A 15,551-nucleotide genomic window follows, 5' to 3' on the forward strand; every position below is an offset into this window, starting at 1 on the left:
AGGGACGAGAAAGGGGGCTCGGTATTATTCTATGGAGTTCTAGGTGTGCTCACTTGTTTGTGGAAAGATTTGAGGATCTTGGACCCAACCCCTCATGAGATTGTTAAACCCACTGTGCGTTGTGGTCTAACTGGAGGTTTGGGATTCTTTAGTGTCACCTCGAAGGGATCAAGTTCCCAATGGGGAACATGTGGAAAGCCATCCGAAAACTGGATTGCTAAGATTTGGTGTGTGTTTATGCTGGGGGGGGGGGAGGACAACGAGGTGTTGTGAATACACTCTTAATTTCACAGCTAGTCCAGATATGTAAACCTTGGGCCTCAGACACGTATGCTCTGGGCTCAGTGTCTTCTGAGCCAGAAGGGAGATTCTGTGATGTTTGAGATTGGGACCCATCAAGGGATGCTCACTTGCTCTGAGTAGTCACAGCAGCCTCAGGGACATCGGAAGTCATGTGAAAACAATCTCTTCATATGGGAGACTCTAGGCCCAGCAAACAAGCAGAAGGCTAAAGAAAACACAACTTGGTAATAACTTTCAAGTTGCCCAGAGCTCCAACTGAATTTTCTAGATTTCAGAGCCAGAAAAGGACACACGACCAAGTCACGGACAGGCAAAGCATGGTATTCCCCGGTGCAGCAGAAACCCTTTATTGCAGCACCCTCCTCATGTCTGCAGTCACTGCTTGCTCTCTTTTGCATGAGGAGCCGTGTCAAACCTCTAGGGGACTAGCTCTGGTTTGTGGTATTACAGTACAAGTGAACGCAAAGCCTTGCGGTAGCTGCCTCTTAAACCATCTGCCCTCAGGCAGGCTCACAGGGGATCATGGCGGGCTGAGCAGAGCGAGGGTGTCTGTGCTTCCACACGTGGTCGTCTATTCCTTCTGGCTCCCCTGCCCATGCGTTCCCATCTTGATGTGAAATTGAAAGGACCCTCAAAAGAAGGAGCTCTCCAGCAGCCCACGTGGCGTGGAGCCGCGGGGCTCACCCGGCCTATTTCTCCTGCCCAGCCGCCCCCGTAGCCCAGCCTGGCTTTAGCCTTCCCTCCGCAGCACCACCTTGATGTTGCTGCAGACCTGGCCCAGCGCAGCAAAGAGCGGGTTGCAGAAGGTGCGGATACACAGTGAGTAGATGTGGCTGATGCACTGGATCTCGATCAGGTAGCTCTTAATGCAGGGCACCACGGCCCAGATGTGGCAGAAGGAGATACAGGCGAACAGGAAGCCCCAGATCAGGGCCAGTGGCACACCCAGCAGGGTAGACAGCAGGCGGTAGCACCAGTACTTGGAGACGGTGAAAGTGGTGTAGCTCACCTTCCATACACCATCGAAGCTGTAGGTGCCCTCGGGCTCTGCGATCACATCTTCAAAATCTACCTGCGGGAGCCAGAAGGGGACAGCTCAACTCACAGCATATGTGGGCATTTCTAGCGTTCGCATACCTGTATCAGAAACTGCCTGTGGAGCCAGCTAGATGGTTGAGCAGCTAAAGGAGCACCTGTTGCTCTGGCAGACTTGGGTTTTGTTTCAACATAGTGGCTCACAATCACCCACAACTCTGGTTCCAGGGAATCTGACACCCTCTTCTGAATTTCATGGGCCCCAGGCAAGCACATAGTGTATGGACATTAAGCAATTCATACACATAAGTAAAATAAAGCTGAACAAAAGATTATAAAAGATAAAAGAAACTCTGGGGGTCCTGGGGCTATATCTCTAATGACTGTCCAATATTGATGACAATGTTTGTCTCCAGCCCCACTGACTTGCCACGTACTGTAGTTACAAGGTACTCTGAAGCCTGTCCAGCCTCCTCATTCTATGCTTGGGTTAAAGGATGCCCAGAAGTCAATAGCTTGTTTAATATGGCAATGCTTGAGTTGCAGTGTCTGCTATACTTTGGGTCTGCGATGTTTCCCAAAGACCTGGTCCCCAAGATGGTATTGTTGCGAGAGGGTAAAGGGAGGAAGTTAGGCCATCAGGAACAGTTTGGCTCCACCATGTACTCCTGCCACGATGTACTTGCCTTACCACAGGACTGAAAGCAACCAATTGACCGCTGACTAGATCTCCACATAAACCTTTCTATACATTGCTTATTTCAGATGTTTGTTATAGAGATGGAAAGATGACACCACCAGTTTTTCTGTTAACGTGACACAAATTAAAGTCATTTGAGAAGCAACCTCTATTGAAGAAATTGTCCCCACCAGACTGGCATGTGAGCAAGCCTAGGGTGCATTGTCTTAATTAGTGATTGCTGTGTGAGGAGGGACCAGCCTGTTGTGGGCAGTGCCATCCCTGGACAGGTGATACTGGGGTATATAAGAAAGCAGGCTGAGCAAGCCTTGGAAAGCAAACCAGTAAATTGTTTGTCTTAGTTAGAGTTTCAGTTGCTGTGAAGAGACACCATGAGCACAGCAACTCATATAAAGGCAAAAAATTTAATTGGGTGACTTATAGTTTCAGAGACTTAGTTCATCATCATCATGGTGGAAGATGGAGGCATGAAGGCAGACATGGAGCTGTGAGGGGAAAAGGAGCTAGATCTTGATCCCACAGGCAACAGGAAGTGAACTGAGACACTGGCCATGACTTGAGCATAGCAGGCCTCAAAGCCCACCTCCACAGTGACGCACTTCCTCTAAGAAGGTCATCCTATTCCAACAAAGCCACACCTCCTAATAATGAATGCTACTCCCAATGAGCTTATGGGGGTCAATTACATTCATACTACTAGTGTTCCTCCATGCTTTCTGCTTTAGTCCCTGCCTCCAGGTTCCTATGCTTGAGTTCCTGTCCCGACTTCCTTCACTGATGAAGTATGACCTGAGAATTGTACACTGAAATAAACCCTGTCTCTCACAAGTTGCTTTGACCATGGTGTTTTATTACAGCAACATAAATCCTCGCTATGACACATACATCTTATTATTTAATGATCCTAATGAAGTTTGACGGCCAGGAACTAGTTGAGGCTCAGTTGGTAGAGCACTGGCCTAGCATGCACAAAGCCCTGGGTTTAATCCTTATTGCCACACAAACCATGTAATTCCAGAACTTGAGAGGTGGGAGCAAGAGGATCGGGAGTTCAAGGGCATCCTCAACTATTTCGAGTGTTAAAGGGCTATTTGGGTTATAGGAGTCCCTGTTTCAAAACAAAAAACAAAAACACAAAAAGAAGCTGAATGGTCATTTATCCTGCAGATTTGTGGCTATCTTGTGGACATCTCATAAACTCCAGTCCTTTTGGAACTAATGTAGGTGGTAAGTACTTGTTAAGCTGGAGGTGGGGGCTGGGCACTTCTAAAGGGCATTTAACTCAGACTACAGAGCTTCCTGGTAGTAGCTTGTGTCTGAAGGTGGGCAGAGAAGTTGTGGTTTGGAAAAGAGCATTGGGGCTAAAAGAATAGTGCAGCCTCAGGAGATCCAGCTGTTTCCTGAATTCAACAAGGAACAGGGTGTTACTGGAGAGGGTGCATGGAGAGACTTCACTATCATGGACCTTTTGATGACGGTGGGCAGTGCTCAGCTGAATCTCGGTTCTGAGCAGCTTGTTTAGTTATTGCAACTGGGCAGTAGGCATGCTGGCAGTGAGAATGGATGTGGGGGTCAGTGAGAACTGTTTTGCAGTAGTAGCTGTGAGTTGGAAGGAGGCACAGGTAAGGGAGCCACCGGCCCACGGCAAGACACAGCCAGCCTAGAACTGGCATCTTCACCTCTGGTTTCTGTGTAGCAAAAATGGAGAGTTTCTATGTCTTCAGGGATCTCCCAACGTTGAGGATCCTAGAAGTTAGGTTGGAGGGCCCTTCCAACCTAACCTGGGTACATCCCCCATCCCCACCTCTCAGAAAGGGACTTTGTCTATGGAAAGGTTTTGACCTTAGAGACCTTTCCAACCTCCGTGGTGCCAACACCCTTCCTGAGAGGATCTCCTGGGGTAGCTGTAGAAAGACCCGCATGACCTCAGAGACTCTGCCAGCAGAGAGGCATTTGGGCAGAGGTTTACTTCTCTGCCTTTGGCCCATTTGACTCCTTTCCACAGGCCTCCTTGCCCAACCTATCCTAAGTCAGGCTCAGTCCAGGCATCCTGACTAATCCAATGTCTTCCCACTACTGCAGCGGGGGTCAAACCCCAAGGTGTATGCCGCATTCGTCAGGGAGGGCGACCCCTGCTAGTGAGATCTGGCCCTTGGTAGGCAGAGAAACCTATTCCAAGACAGAGCCACAGCTCTTTATCTTTACCGCCTACCCAGAGCTGAGGCCCATCAATCGCAGTAGCCCCGCCTGCCCCTTTAATTCAGCAGCTTCCTCCATTTGACACACTTTTCCTGTTGTGTCTGGCTCTAAAGTGGCTGCCGTGCCTGGGCCCTGTCTAGCTGCTTATTGACTGGATGGCCCAATCAAGTTATTGGGTTTTTCTGGGTTGCATTTTCCTTGACTGGTTTTGTAGGCGTTGTCAGAGGATTAAGTGAATTGAGACATGTGAAAATGCAGAACAACGGCTGGCACTGAGTGGGCAAAGAAGTTGGGTTAGGAATGGCTGGCTGCTGCTAGGGTTCCGATCTGAAATGTCTTCTAATGGAACGTGTGTTAAAGCCTCGGTCCCAGAGTGGTACCACTGAGAGACCAAAGGACCTTTGAGTTAGTACATCGTGGAAGGCTGTAAGGCGGTGTGACTTTAAAGAGAACTTTGTCCCTTCCTCTTCATCATTCACTTCCCCACCATGAGGTGAATGGTTTGGTCAGATGGACATTCTCATTATAGACTCAAAGCAATGAGGCCTCTGTCCTGGACTGAGACCTCCAAAACTATGAGTCAAAACCAAGTTGCACTCTTTGTAAGTTAGACATCTTGGGTTCTTGATACACAGAGATGAACTGAACAGCTATTATTAGAGGTGGAGACTGTAGTGGAGGACATTCCTCAATAAAGAGCTAGCCATGCCTGTAATCCCAACCCCAGGGAGGCTGAGACAGGAGAATTGCTATAAGTTTGATGAAATCCTGGACTACACAGTAGGCTACAGGTCAGTCTGCCTATAGTGTGAGATCCTGTCTCAAACAAACACCAACCAAAAACAAAACCTGGGAATCTAGGGTCCAAAGGTGAGCTTGCACATCAGTACAGCTGCTGAATGGGTGGGTCTGACATGTCTGGCATGGCTATCTCTATCTATCTATCTATCTATCTATCTATCTATCTATCTATCTATCTATCCATCCATCTATCATCTATCTATCTATCTATCTATCTATCTATCTATCTATCTATCTATCCATCCATCCATCATCCATCTATCTATCTATCTCTCTATCTATCATCCATTCTCCCATCCATCTTCTACCTACCCACCCATCTATATACTTCTCTATCTCTATCCATTCATTCATCCTCCTGCCTATTTGTCTGTTTGTCTATCTGCCCTCCTTTCTTCGTATCTATCTATTGCCCATTTGTTCATCTACAGAAACAAATACTTACTGAGCACCCAGTGCTCAGTACTCAATACCTGCCACATGATAGATGCTTCCCAATGACAAGTACTTAAGTCCCTATAAAACACATCTCAGCAGTTCTGCTGACATTCCAGATCACGAATAGATGAATTCTCCAGTTGACCTCATCACACGGCGTGCACCTCGCATTGACAGCAGATAACGGGCGAAATTCTTTCTCTCTTTTTCTGCTTGTAGTGCTTGCCCCTTCCATGAAGATCTTTCTGATGTGTTTTTTAATTATCATTTCTTCCCAGAAAACATTGGCACTCACACTTGAGTTATTTCCTGGGATTGTCCTCAGAGCTGAATGTGTGACAACTGGCCTCTTTTCTTTGAAACAGCAACGTGCTGTTGGAAGGCTCTGCTGGAGGGAGGCAGCTGCTCCCCTAAATTGAATCTGAGACCGGAGAGCACTCTGGTCACAAATGCTGGTTTGGAGAGTCATTCACAAAAGTCATTCATAAGAGTCACTCAGCAGCTCTAGGTGGCCATGCCAGCGCATCAAGCACACTGAGACTTCATTTCCTATTTCTTTTCTAGCAGAGGAAGGAAGAAGGCTTTTTCTTGCAGGGTTGGGACTGAGGAAGCCTCAGAGCCACCTATGAAGCTGGATGGTGGGAAGGAAAGACTGGTGCTGTTTTGGAGCGTGTCTTCTCCTCTGACATAGTTATTTTTGGAGCACCCAGAAAGCCAGTTGGTTAACTGGCATAGGCCTACACAGCCCCCTGGTCACTGAGAGGAGTGGGAAGGTGTAGGACCATTGGGTTGCTTAAGGATGACCCGGGGAAGGACAGCACCTACCCCTGTCAAAATTCTGCCTCCACCAAGAATTCCACATGACTCAGTCCTTGGTCATCCAGGGTCAGGACAATTCAGATAAGATATCTCAGAGTGGGGGAGGTGGTGCTGGGATTCCAGCTTCCACTTGGCTGTTGAGTTACTGTGTGATTCAAGGTGTTAGGCTTCTCCTCTCTGGGAGTCTAGTTATTTGCTGTGTTGAACTCTACAAGAGAGGATAGACATAATCCTCAGCATAGCATCAGCTTGGGAGTCAGAAGACAGGAGCAAGTAGCTTAGCGTATCTGGGTCCTGGTTTCCTGGCCTGCTATTTTGCTACATAAGGGGTTGTCATTCTGTCCCAGAAGGTCAGTGCAGAAGCTGAGAAGGTGATAGAGGTAGTCACAGAGATTCAATGCAGTTGTTTATGACTACTGAATAATAACGTTAATGAGGATTTATACTACAGACCCACTTTTCATTTCTCTGATCATTAATTTTTACTATGTCTTACAAAAGTATTGCTGTACAACAGGCTGGCATGGTCACAGTAGGACTGACCCTTCCCCACCCAGTCTGAAAAGCACTGACGTAGAAAATTACAAGGTTAAAAGAGATGACAGCTGTAAAAACAGTTCTAAAAGATGGATGAGATTTGCTTCTTTTGTTAGAAATGACATTAGCCGATTTCTGTCTGATCTGGGGTGACCATGATAATTCCCACAATGCATTTGGGTTCTATGAGATCATCTCTGCCCATGTATCTTATACTAGCCATTTCATAGCGTGTTTGAGGGCCAAGCAGGAGACCCAAGTCAGACAGACAGCAGAGCTTGTGCCTGAATCTCTGCTGCATGCTTCTTGTTCAGGTCATCACATGGGCTGGGTGTCTTGTCTAGCACTGTTCCAGGGACAAGCCTGACTGCGGAGGTAAGGGAATGAAGAAAAGACAAACATAGACAGAAAGCTCTGGTCAGGCGGACTGGGCTCTTGGATGGAGAAACATAGCACCACGGAAGCTCAGCATATTTATTATAGAGTTGGTCAGAGAGGCAGGACTATTGCAGGCAGCTGAACAAAGAGGCAGGGTTTATGGTATGGAGATAGATGAAGGAGGCTGGTTTAATCAGTCTCTGTTGGAGCAGTCTCTATGAAAGAACAATCTTTAGGTTGTAAGTATCCAGAGGAAGAAAGCTATGTGGACACTTTCTGCACACATTATCAACATCCACAGGCAGATCAGAAGGGATGGTTTTGCCATTTACCTCTGACCCTCACCCCCTGTGGAGAAAACTTTGCCATTGCTCCATGGGTCTCAGGTCTTGGGAACTTTGACATCACTGTTCCTATGTCAACAGCACACATTCATTCAGGACTTCAGTCACTCCTGGCTTTCTCCATTCTCTGCAGATGGATACCCCAGTAGGAGCTGAAGCTCAGAACACAGTGCAGGAGGTGGCAAGTATCACTAGTGTCTTGGGCTGAGAGCATCTTACAGGGCTACCCAGAGGACCCTTGCTGGAACACAAAGACTTGTGTTTGTGTAAGTTCCACAGAAGGGACCAAAACAGGGCCACAGGAAATGAGAAAGGAACCTGTCTTCCCAGTGCATTTGGCATCTGGCCTCTTGCTGGCTCCTTCTTGGCATCTCTCTTACCCTCTCAACTAGTGCCTTTGGTGAAGACGGTGCTGGTGGAGTGGGGAGCAGTGGAAATGCCTTGGCTCGAGTCCTAGACTATGTACTAGCTTTTGGACACAGGCTAGCAGGTCTCCTCAAATAACCCTCAATGAGTCACAGTTCTTTATATCTGTATCCGTGGGTGGTCTTGTCCCATCTCTAGTCTGAGCTTGCCATGAGACTCATTTTAACCAGCAGAATGTGACAGAGAGAGCTTCGGGTCAGTTCCAGACTGAAGACCAAGAACCCTGTCACCTTCATCTTTGGGGACTCCTGAGTCACCAATTTTTGAGGTTTACTTTTATACCTTGCTCTAAAGGCCAGTGGTGCTAAGTGCATGTTACAACATGCTCTTCTAGAAACAGTCCTAAAACTCTGAGACAGAGGCTCAGTTGTCCCAGCATCCATACTGAGTCCTATCCTGTGTCCTAGGATAGCAGAGGACCTTCTCGAAAAGTCCGGCTCAGAAGAGCCCCCAAGTGATGTCAGCTTTCTGCTACCATCTGACTGAAGCTGTAGGAGATGTTCCCAGAGAGATAGAACTGGCTAGCCAGCTCCACAAATCCACAGAACTTGTGGGGAGATGTACTGCATGGCTATTGAATACTGACAAAAGTTTGTCCCTGGGGAAAGCACCCTGGGTCCCAGGTTCATTTTCTAGAAGCTGGGGTGGGGGCAGGCTCGTTTGCTCATGTTCAAAAATGAAAGCGCGAGACATTCTCTACCGTGGTTGAGTAAAGAGTTCTGACGGCAGAACACGGGGAACTAAGTTTTAGCAAGCTAACCCCCCAAAGGAGACTCCATTTTGAAAGATCTAGACCAGCTGTTCTCAACCTGTAGGTCGTGACCCTTTGAGGGGTTGAACGACCCTTTCACAGGGGTTGCCTAAGACAATTGGAAAACACAGATATTTACATTGCAATTCGTAACAGTAGTAAAATTACAGTTATGCAGTAGCAACAAAATAATTGTGTGGTTGGGGGTCAGCACAACATGAGGAACTGCATTAAATGGTCGCAGCATTAGGAAGGTTGAGAACCACTGGACCAGCATAGTCTCTATATCACCAAGTGAGAATACCTCCATATTTGTTCTATGAAGCCTTGTATGTGTTCCCATGCATGCATGTATATGTGTGTTCGTGTGCATGTGCATGCACTGAGGCCAGAGGCCAGCACTGAATCTTCCTCAGTTGCTTTTCCACTTCATTTCCCTGGGACAGTCTCTCACCTGGAACTTACCCATTCAGCTAGGCTGGCTAGCCTGCGAGGCTCAGGATATCTCATTTCCCCCAGCCCCAGGGTTGGGGTTACAGGCACATACCAGCCCTGCCTGACTTTTGATGTGGGTTGCGGGGGAAACTAAACTCAGGTACTCCTGCTTGTGCAGTGAGTGCTCTTCTGACTGAGTCAACTTCCCAGGGCCCCTGCAGCCATTCTGAGGGGTGACTTATGGGGGCATGGCACAGGAAGGAACGGCCGGGAGGACTGTGCGAACCACTATCTAGCCTCAATATGCCCTTTCTGCTTTCTCACGCACAAATTTGCTCTCAGGTGCTCCGGGCTTTCCTCATTGGATGGTTCAGTATTCTCCAGCAGCCAGAGGAGTAAAGAGGTTCTATTTGTGGTACCAACTCTGGCTAGCAGGTGGGGCTTTGCTTCCTGGAAAAGAACTGTGATCCATTAGTAATGTCTGCATGCACACAGGAAGGAAGGGGTGGTGTCTATACCTGCCTCTCACGCCCACCGGCTCCATCAGTAGTCTTCCCAGAACTGTGAAAAGCCTCCTTATCTATGCTCATTCCATTTCCTCTTCTTAGAATACCTGTTCCTCAAGTTATTTTTTTTCTCATTTAAAATGTCCACCTTGGGTATCGTTTTGCTATGAGAGGATGGCTCCTGATTTTTCCAGGCACAAGTCACTTTTCTCCCTAACCTTCCAGGACACCTCATCTGACACCAGCTCATGGCATTTGTCACCTTTCCCTGTACTTACTCTAGTCTCTCTCATGGCAAGGCTTCGATTCTCGGGTTAGTTTGTTTACACAGCAGTGCGCCCCAGCTCCACCAAAGCCAGAAGTGGGACTTTGAGGGGAGTAGTAGACTGCTGGCTTCTCTCAGTGCTTCTCAGTCTTAGCTGACAAGCAAAAGGTGCCACTGGAGGGGGCAGGGTGTTTTGTGGCAGGTGTGAATTGGAAGTGGGTGGAGAATTCATGTAAGGGAACAGTTTTGACACATCTATTCAAGTCTTTGGGGCTGACTTGAGGCACCCAAGGAGGGAGAGCTTCAACAGGACCTAACACCCACATGTACACCAACAAGGAAGGAATTTGGAATTAGTCATGAGCCATCTCAGAGTGAGTCCAGTGACCCGGGTAGGCTGGGGTTTCTAGGCATGCATGGCGGGGGCTGTTAGAATCTCTACAACCGGAGTCATCAGGATGTGCCATCATATGGGGCACATGTTCTAGTGAGCTTAGTGGCCCCCAAGCCTGGTACGTGCTATGCAAACAGCTCCCACCATATCCTCTAGGTCAAACTGGTGCCTGGTATGCAGCAGGTCCTCAGGACTATGTGGGGATCACTAGGGGCAGAGATGGGTGGGGAAGGGAATGAAGTGTTCTCTTCCCAGTTCCTCAGCCACCATCTCTCATGACTTCCTCTCAGCCAGGGGCCTGACCAGAGGATGGCAGACTAGTGAGTCTAGGGGGTGTACAGGTCCCATTTTCTCCATGACTCTCATTTCCCAGCCTGCATTCAAGGGCAGCGCCACTTGGTGCCTCCCTGTGCTGGTGCCGCCCCCCCCCCCCCAGGTGGCTCTGTTTGCTTCCTCTCTTGGGTTTTACTGTGTGAAATCAGCAGCTGATTGCAGAGGGGACTATGTGTCTCTACCCAAAAGGATTTTTCAAAACACTCAGCAAGCCTAGTGTCTTATCTGGTTTCAGAAATGGGGACCACAGGAGGTCCTTTCTGGATTCTGATCTGGATTTTGGATTCATCGTAACTCACAAGGACCCTGACCCTGCTGACATGCGAGTGACCCTGGTAGAGGCCACTTAATATGCCGCTGTGGCCTTCTGTGCCTTCACCTTGGCCTCTATCTTGTCTCTCTGTCCTCCCCTCTCACCTGCCATCCATCTTTCTGTCTTGTTTGTTTACCAGGTGATGACAGAAACCCAGGCTAGAAGGCTGTCCTGTCACCCCTCCCCCCACCGCCAGCCAGTCAGCTCTCTCTCTTTCTCTGCAGGTGGACTGTCCTAAAGTCTCAGCGAACCTGTGTGTGGTATTTATCTCCTGATACTATCCCTGTCCTGTGTCTCTAAATGTTTCATTTCTGAGTCATTAAAAATGAAGGAAAGGAAATGTCAGACAACTTCCCAAGGCAGACAAGGACCAAACAGTGTCAGTTATTTCCTCTGGACAAAACTATCTGTGCATCCTTTATTTCGCCTTTGGGAGCTATTTGTATGGGGATCAGGGATGTCAGAGAGGACCGCCTCTGCCACAGAAAAGCTGCAGGAAGCAGGATATCTATATTACTGTCTCTACCACTTTCTTTGGATCATAGTCTGAGCCTAGGGCTTGATGCTGCTCCCCTCCTGGCTCAGTAGAACTCCAGTCCCCTCTGCAGTCCCCATCCTAGCCTCCCCAAGAAACTGCTTCTCCATCCTTGTCACCCTCAACTCCAGGATCTCACCATGGACGCCAGAGGGCTCAGTTCTCCAGCCTTCTGGACTGGAAGCTCTGCTTGAGGACACTGTTCAGCCCCAATTAACTCTACACTTCCCGGGAATAGGGACCACGCTACACACCTTCAAATTTCTCATCTCCTTCAGCCCACCCGTGACATTTCTGCTGCTCAGAGCTGTCTGAGGTTCATGTACCTGATGGAGGTAAATAGTACTGTTGCAATGTCACAGGAGGTTCAGAAGCTTAGGTGACATGTCCAGTGTTTTCACTTTGGGGGAGGAGTCTGGAGTTGAAGTAGGCGGTTCAGCTGGACCGCTCTGTGGAAACCGTGACTGCTATGTTTCTCTAGTATTTTGAAGTTAGAAAGTTTTGCTTTGTAAGTATCCCATGAAGGTGTAACTCCAACATTAGTGATGTATGTCAGTATAACACACAGCAGCCTGAGCTGTTTGAGTGGTCAGTCCTAGTGAAAGGGCACAGGGGTGTGGCTACATGCAGGAGTCAGGAAAGTCTTCCTGGAGGAGGTGACATTTGGTAGTGTCCTTCAAGTCTGAGTGGGGTAGAGTGAAGGCCAGCACTTCTGCCCAAGATGCAGGGACATTTTCCGTGAGGCTGGCATGGGGAGTCACCAGGCACAGCAAACAGGGGGCAGTAGCTTATGCTGGGTATGGACAGGCACATGGGGGTTGGGTTTTTATCACGTAGAAGTAGCTGTTCTGAAGGAGGGCGGCTCTGGCTGTGCCTTTGAATAAACCAAAATCAAATGAGCCTAGGTCTCTAAATTCTGGGTCATCATAATCACAATATAAAAAGAGAGATATATTGTTGAACAGTGGTGGCATGCCCCTTTGATCCCAGCACTGGGAAGGCAGAGGCAGATGGCTCTCTGAGCACAAAAGTCAGCCTGGTCTCCAAAGTGAGTTCCAGACAACCAACACTATATAGAGAAACCCTGTCTCAAAAAAGAAAAACAAACAAACAAAATACCAAAGAAGGGGGCAGCTTCCCTGTTGGAAAACTTAATAATGTCTGGCATAATTTGAATATGTAAATCAGTTTTCAACATTACATTTTATAAGCTAAATATGAAACACGCATTTCTAAGAAAAACCTGGAGTCCACACTGGGGTATATTCTCAGTACAAGACATACAGAAAGTTCTAGAAACAAATACGCATCATTTTATGTAGCTTACATGCTGAGATGCTACAATTCTGGATATAGAGCTTAATAAAAATAAAAATTAATTTAAAAGTTAGTAAGTTAGTTAGCATGTGTGTGTTCATGTGTGTATATGCATGCACTGTGGTGCCTATGTAGAAGTCGGAGGGCTTGTTGGAGTCCGTTCTCCCCTCCTACTACAGATGTTCTGGGGACTGAACTCAGGTTGTCGGGTTTAGCAGGGGCCATCCTTTATCTACTGAGCCATCTTGTCAGTCTCCTAAACATCAATTTCAACTCTAGAGTTTTCTTTATTGAGAGTGACCACTAGAAAAAGTTTAAGTTTCGGAGCAGGTGGGTGCATTGGTCATCTCTGCGCCGTCTGTTTAGTTTTTCTGTCAACCATGCACGATGCTAAGTCTAATCTTATAAATCTACACATGTAAAACTACACCCCAGGGACTGTTGTGCCGAAACAACACCACCCCTAAAATCGTGTACAGGGCAAAGAGGCTGGTACGGAGTGGCTGCGGCACCGTTGATGGCTTTACCGTTCACAGGTCGGCAGTGCCAGGGTCACGCTGCACCTGCAATTCTACAAGCAGCTCTGGCTCTGATTCTCAATACTTAGTCCGAATGCGCAACCTCTCTGGGGACTCTGAGGCTGGTGGCTGGGACTTCTGAGGGGGATCCTTCTGACTTTTAAGTGGAGGTTGAGTTGTGGGGACCCAAGGCTTGAGTGTTCCCTTCAGGGCGCCTGCCGAGGCCTTTGCCTGGTGGTGGTCACCAGGCCTGCAGTGAGGCAGGGAACTGGACTGATGCCTGAAGGGCCCAGTGGAACAGATACTAGGCGCTGCTGTGTGGCAACCAGCACGTCTTGAAGGGGCCACCGGGGAAGCTGCCCTCAGGTTAACCCCAAGCCCACTATGGAGACAGCCTAAGTGCCGCTGGCACAGTAGAGCAACCAACTTGGCCCAGGTTCTGAATCTTCCCAGCAATTCCTCCTAGGCCTGGGGCCAGAGCCCAGGGCAGGCAATTGGAACTACTAGTAAGACGGTATTTTTTGAGTCTTCCCCTCGGCCCCATCATGCACGTGGCTAAAGTTTTCTACTTGCCTTCTAAGGCCTGTTTGCTGAGGTTCAAAGAAGATAGTATCCAGGGCTTTGGGGAGACTGACCTCAAGTCTACGAGGACCATGGTGCCCTGCTTGGGCACAGAGCCTACCTTCACAATGTCCTCATTGATATTCTTGGGGTCGCGGTTCACCAGGTCTATCTCCTTGCAGTGAATGTCCTTGATGATTCGGGCCTCCAGATCCGAGTGCTCTTCGGTCATCATCGTGGGGCTGTGGCACCTTCAGGAGGAGACCCTAGCCTTGTAGCTGGTGCCGTTGACAGTCCTGGGACAGAAGGACCAAGCTTGGGGTCTCCAGACTGGTGCCCCTGCTGGCTAAATAGGCCCCACCCAGCATGCCGGCTGACAGCTGTCCTGAATAACTTCAGCGGGCCTCTGGTTAAAGCTGCCGGTGGTGGCACGCCTCCAAGCTAAAATTAAGACTGGATGGCAAAGCACTCCTTAAAGGGGGCTGTGCTGGCCACTGGCCTCACGCGAGAGAAGACCTGGCATTCCCTGCCAGCCTCCAGGGCCTGGCCTTCCCGGTACTCTGTGGAGGCGGGCTGAGCAACTCCCATGGAGTCCCTGGAATTTGCCAGAGTACTCAGGCTCCTCCCCGGATCAGCTGCTCAAGAAGGGAGGTGGGCTCTGTCACAGCCCTGTCTCTTGCTAGCTGCTAAGTGACCTTGGCACACGTCCCTTCTCTTGGCCGCCAGGACCCTAACCGTGAACAGGGATACCATAAGGAACAGATAATGACTATCAAGACCCCTCCTATTCTGGAGGGGAGAAGACGGGTTTTGTGGGGGATTTTCCTGGGGGGAACTGAAAATGTCTCTTGGAGTCTCCTTAGATTAGTGATTAAGTGTGGTGGTCAACCACTGTGTACTTGTTGTTTTATTATTAAAAAAAATTAAAATTACATTTTATTTCCCTTCTTGTGTGTGCGTGTGTGTTGTGTGTATGTGTGGGTGTGTGCATGTCTGTGCAAGTGAGCAGTCCACAGCATATATGTAGGATAAGTGGAAAGAATCTGTACTCTCCTTCTGCCATGTGGGTCCTTGGGATTGAACTAAGGTCATCAGGCTTTGTGGCAAGCACCTTTAACTGCTGAGCCTATATATATATATTATATATATAATATAATATATTTATTTATTTATTTATTTATTTATTTATTTATTTATTTATTTATTTACCTGGGGGACTGAGCTCAGGTCCTCATGCTTGCATAGCAAGCGCTATAGAGACCAAGCCATCTCCCCACTCCCAGTTCATCTTGATTATCAGTTTCACTGGATCAAGACACTTAGGGAATTAGGAGAGCACAACCCTGGAACCGACTGTGATGGTGTTTCTACAGATGAACCCACTGAGGGTTCAGAGTTGAAGCAGATGATCTGAAGGCAGGGTCTATTTGGAGGAGGGGTCACTGCACACCTTTGAAGGGCATACCCTGTCCAGCCTCTTCCTGTACTCACCTGCTTCCTGTCTCCTGTGACGTGTGAGTTGCTTTGCTGTGCCATGACGGCATAGTCGTGGGTCAGAAGATGCTTCCTCCTGTATTCTTCTAACCCTGACAGCCACAAGTCTTGAGTTTTTGTGCCTGGAAGGAAGAATTCACCCCAGGGCA

General features: G+C 48.4%; 1 protein-coding gene across 1 annotated transcript; it reads right to left on the bottom strand.

Annotated features, from left to right (window-relative positions):
* Positions 1-609: 609 nt before the first annotated feature.
* Positions 610-14,462, bottom strand: Cav3 (caveolin 3). The gene is made up of 2 exons (XM_075983267.1): positions 14,030-14,462; positions 610-1,375 (listed from the first exon to the last, which is right to left on the bottom strand). The coding sequence occupies exons 1-2, from the start codon at positions 14,141-14,143 to the stop codon at positions 1,034-1,036; spliced, it is 456 nt and encodes a 151-aa protein (XP_075839382.1). The 5' UTR covers positions 14,144-14,462; the 3' UTR covers positions 610-1,033.
* Between the last annotated feature and the right edge of the window lie 1,089 nt (positions 14,463-15,551).

This window comes from Microtus pennsylvanicus, chromosome 8 (assembly GCF_037038515.1).
Source record: "Microtus pennsylvanicus isolate mMicPen1 chromosome 8, mMicPen1.hap1, whole genome shotgun sequence".
Taxonomy (NCBI): domain Eukaryota; kingdom Metazoa; phylum Chordata; class Mammalia; order Rodentia; family Cricetidae; genus Microtus; species Microtus pennsylvanicus.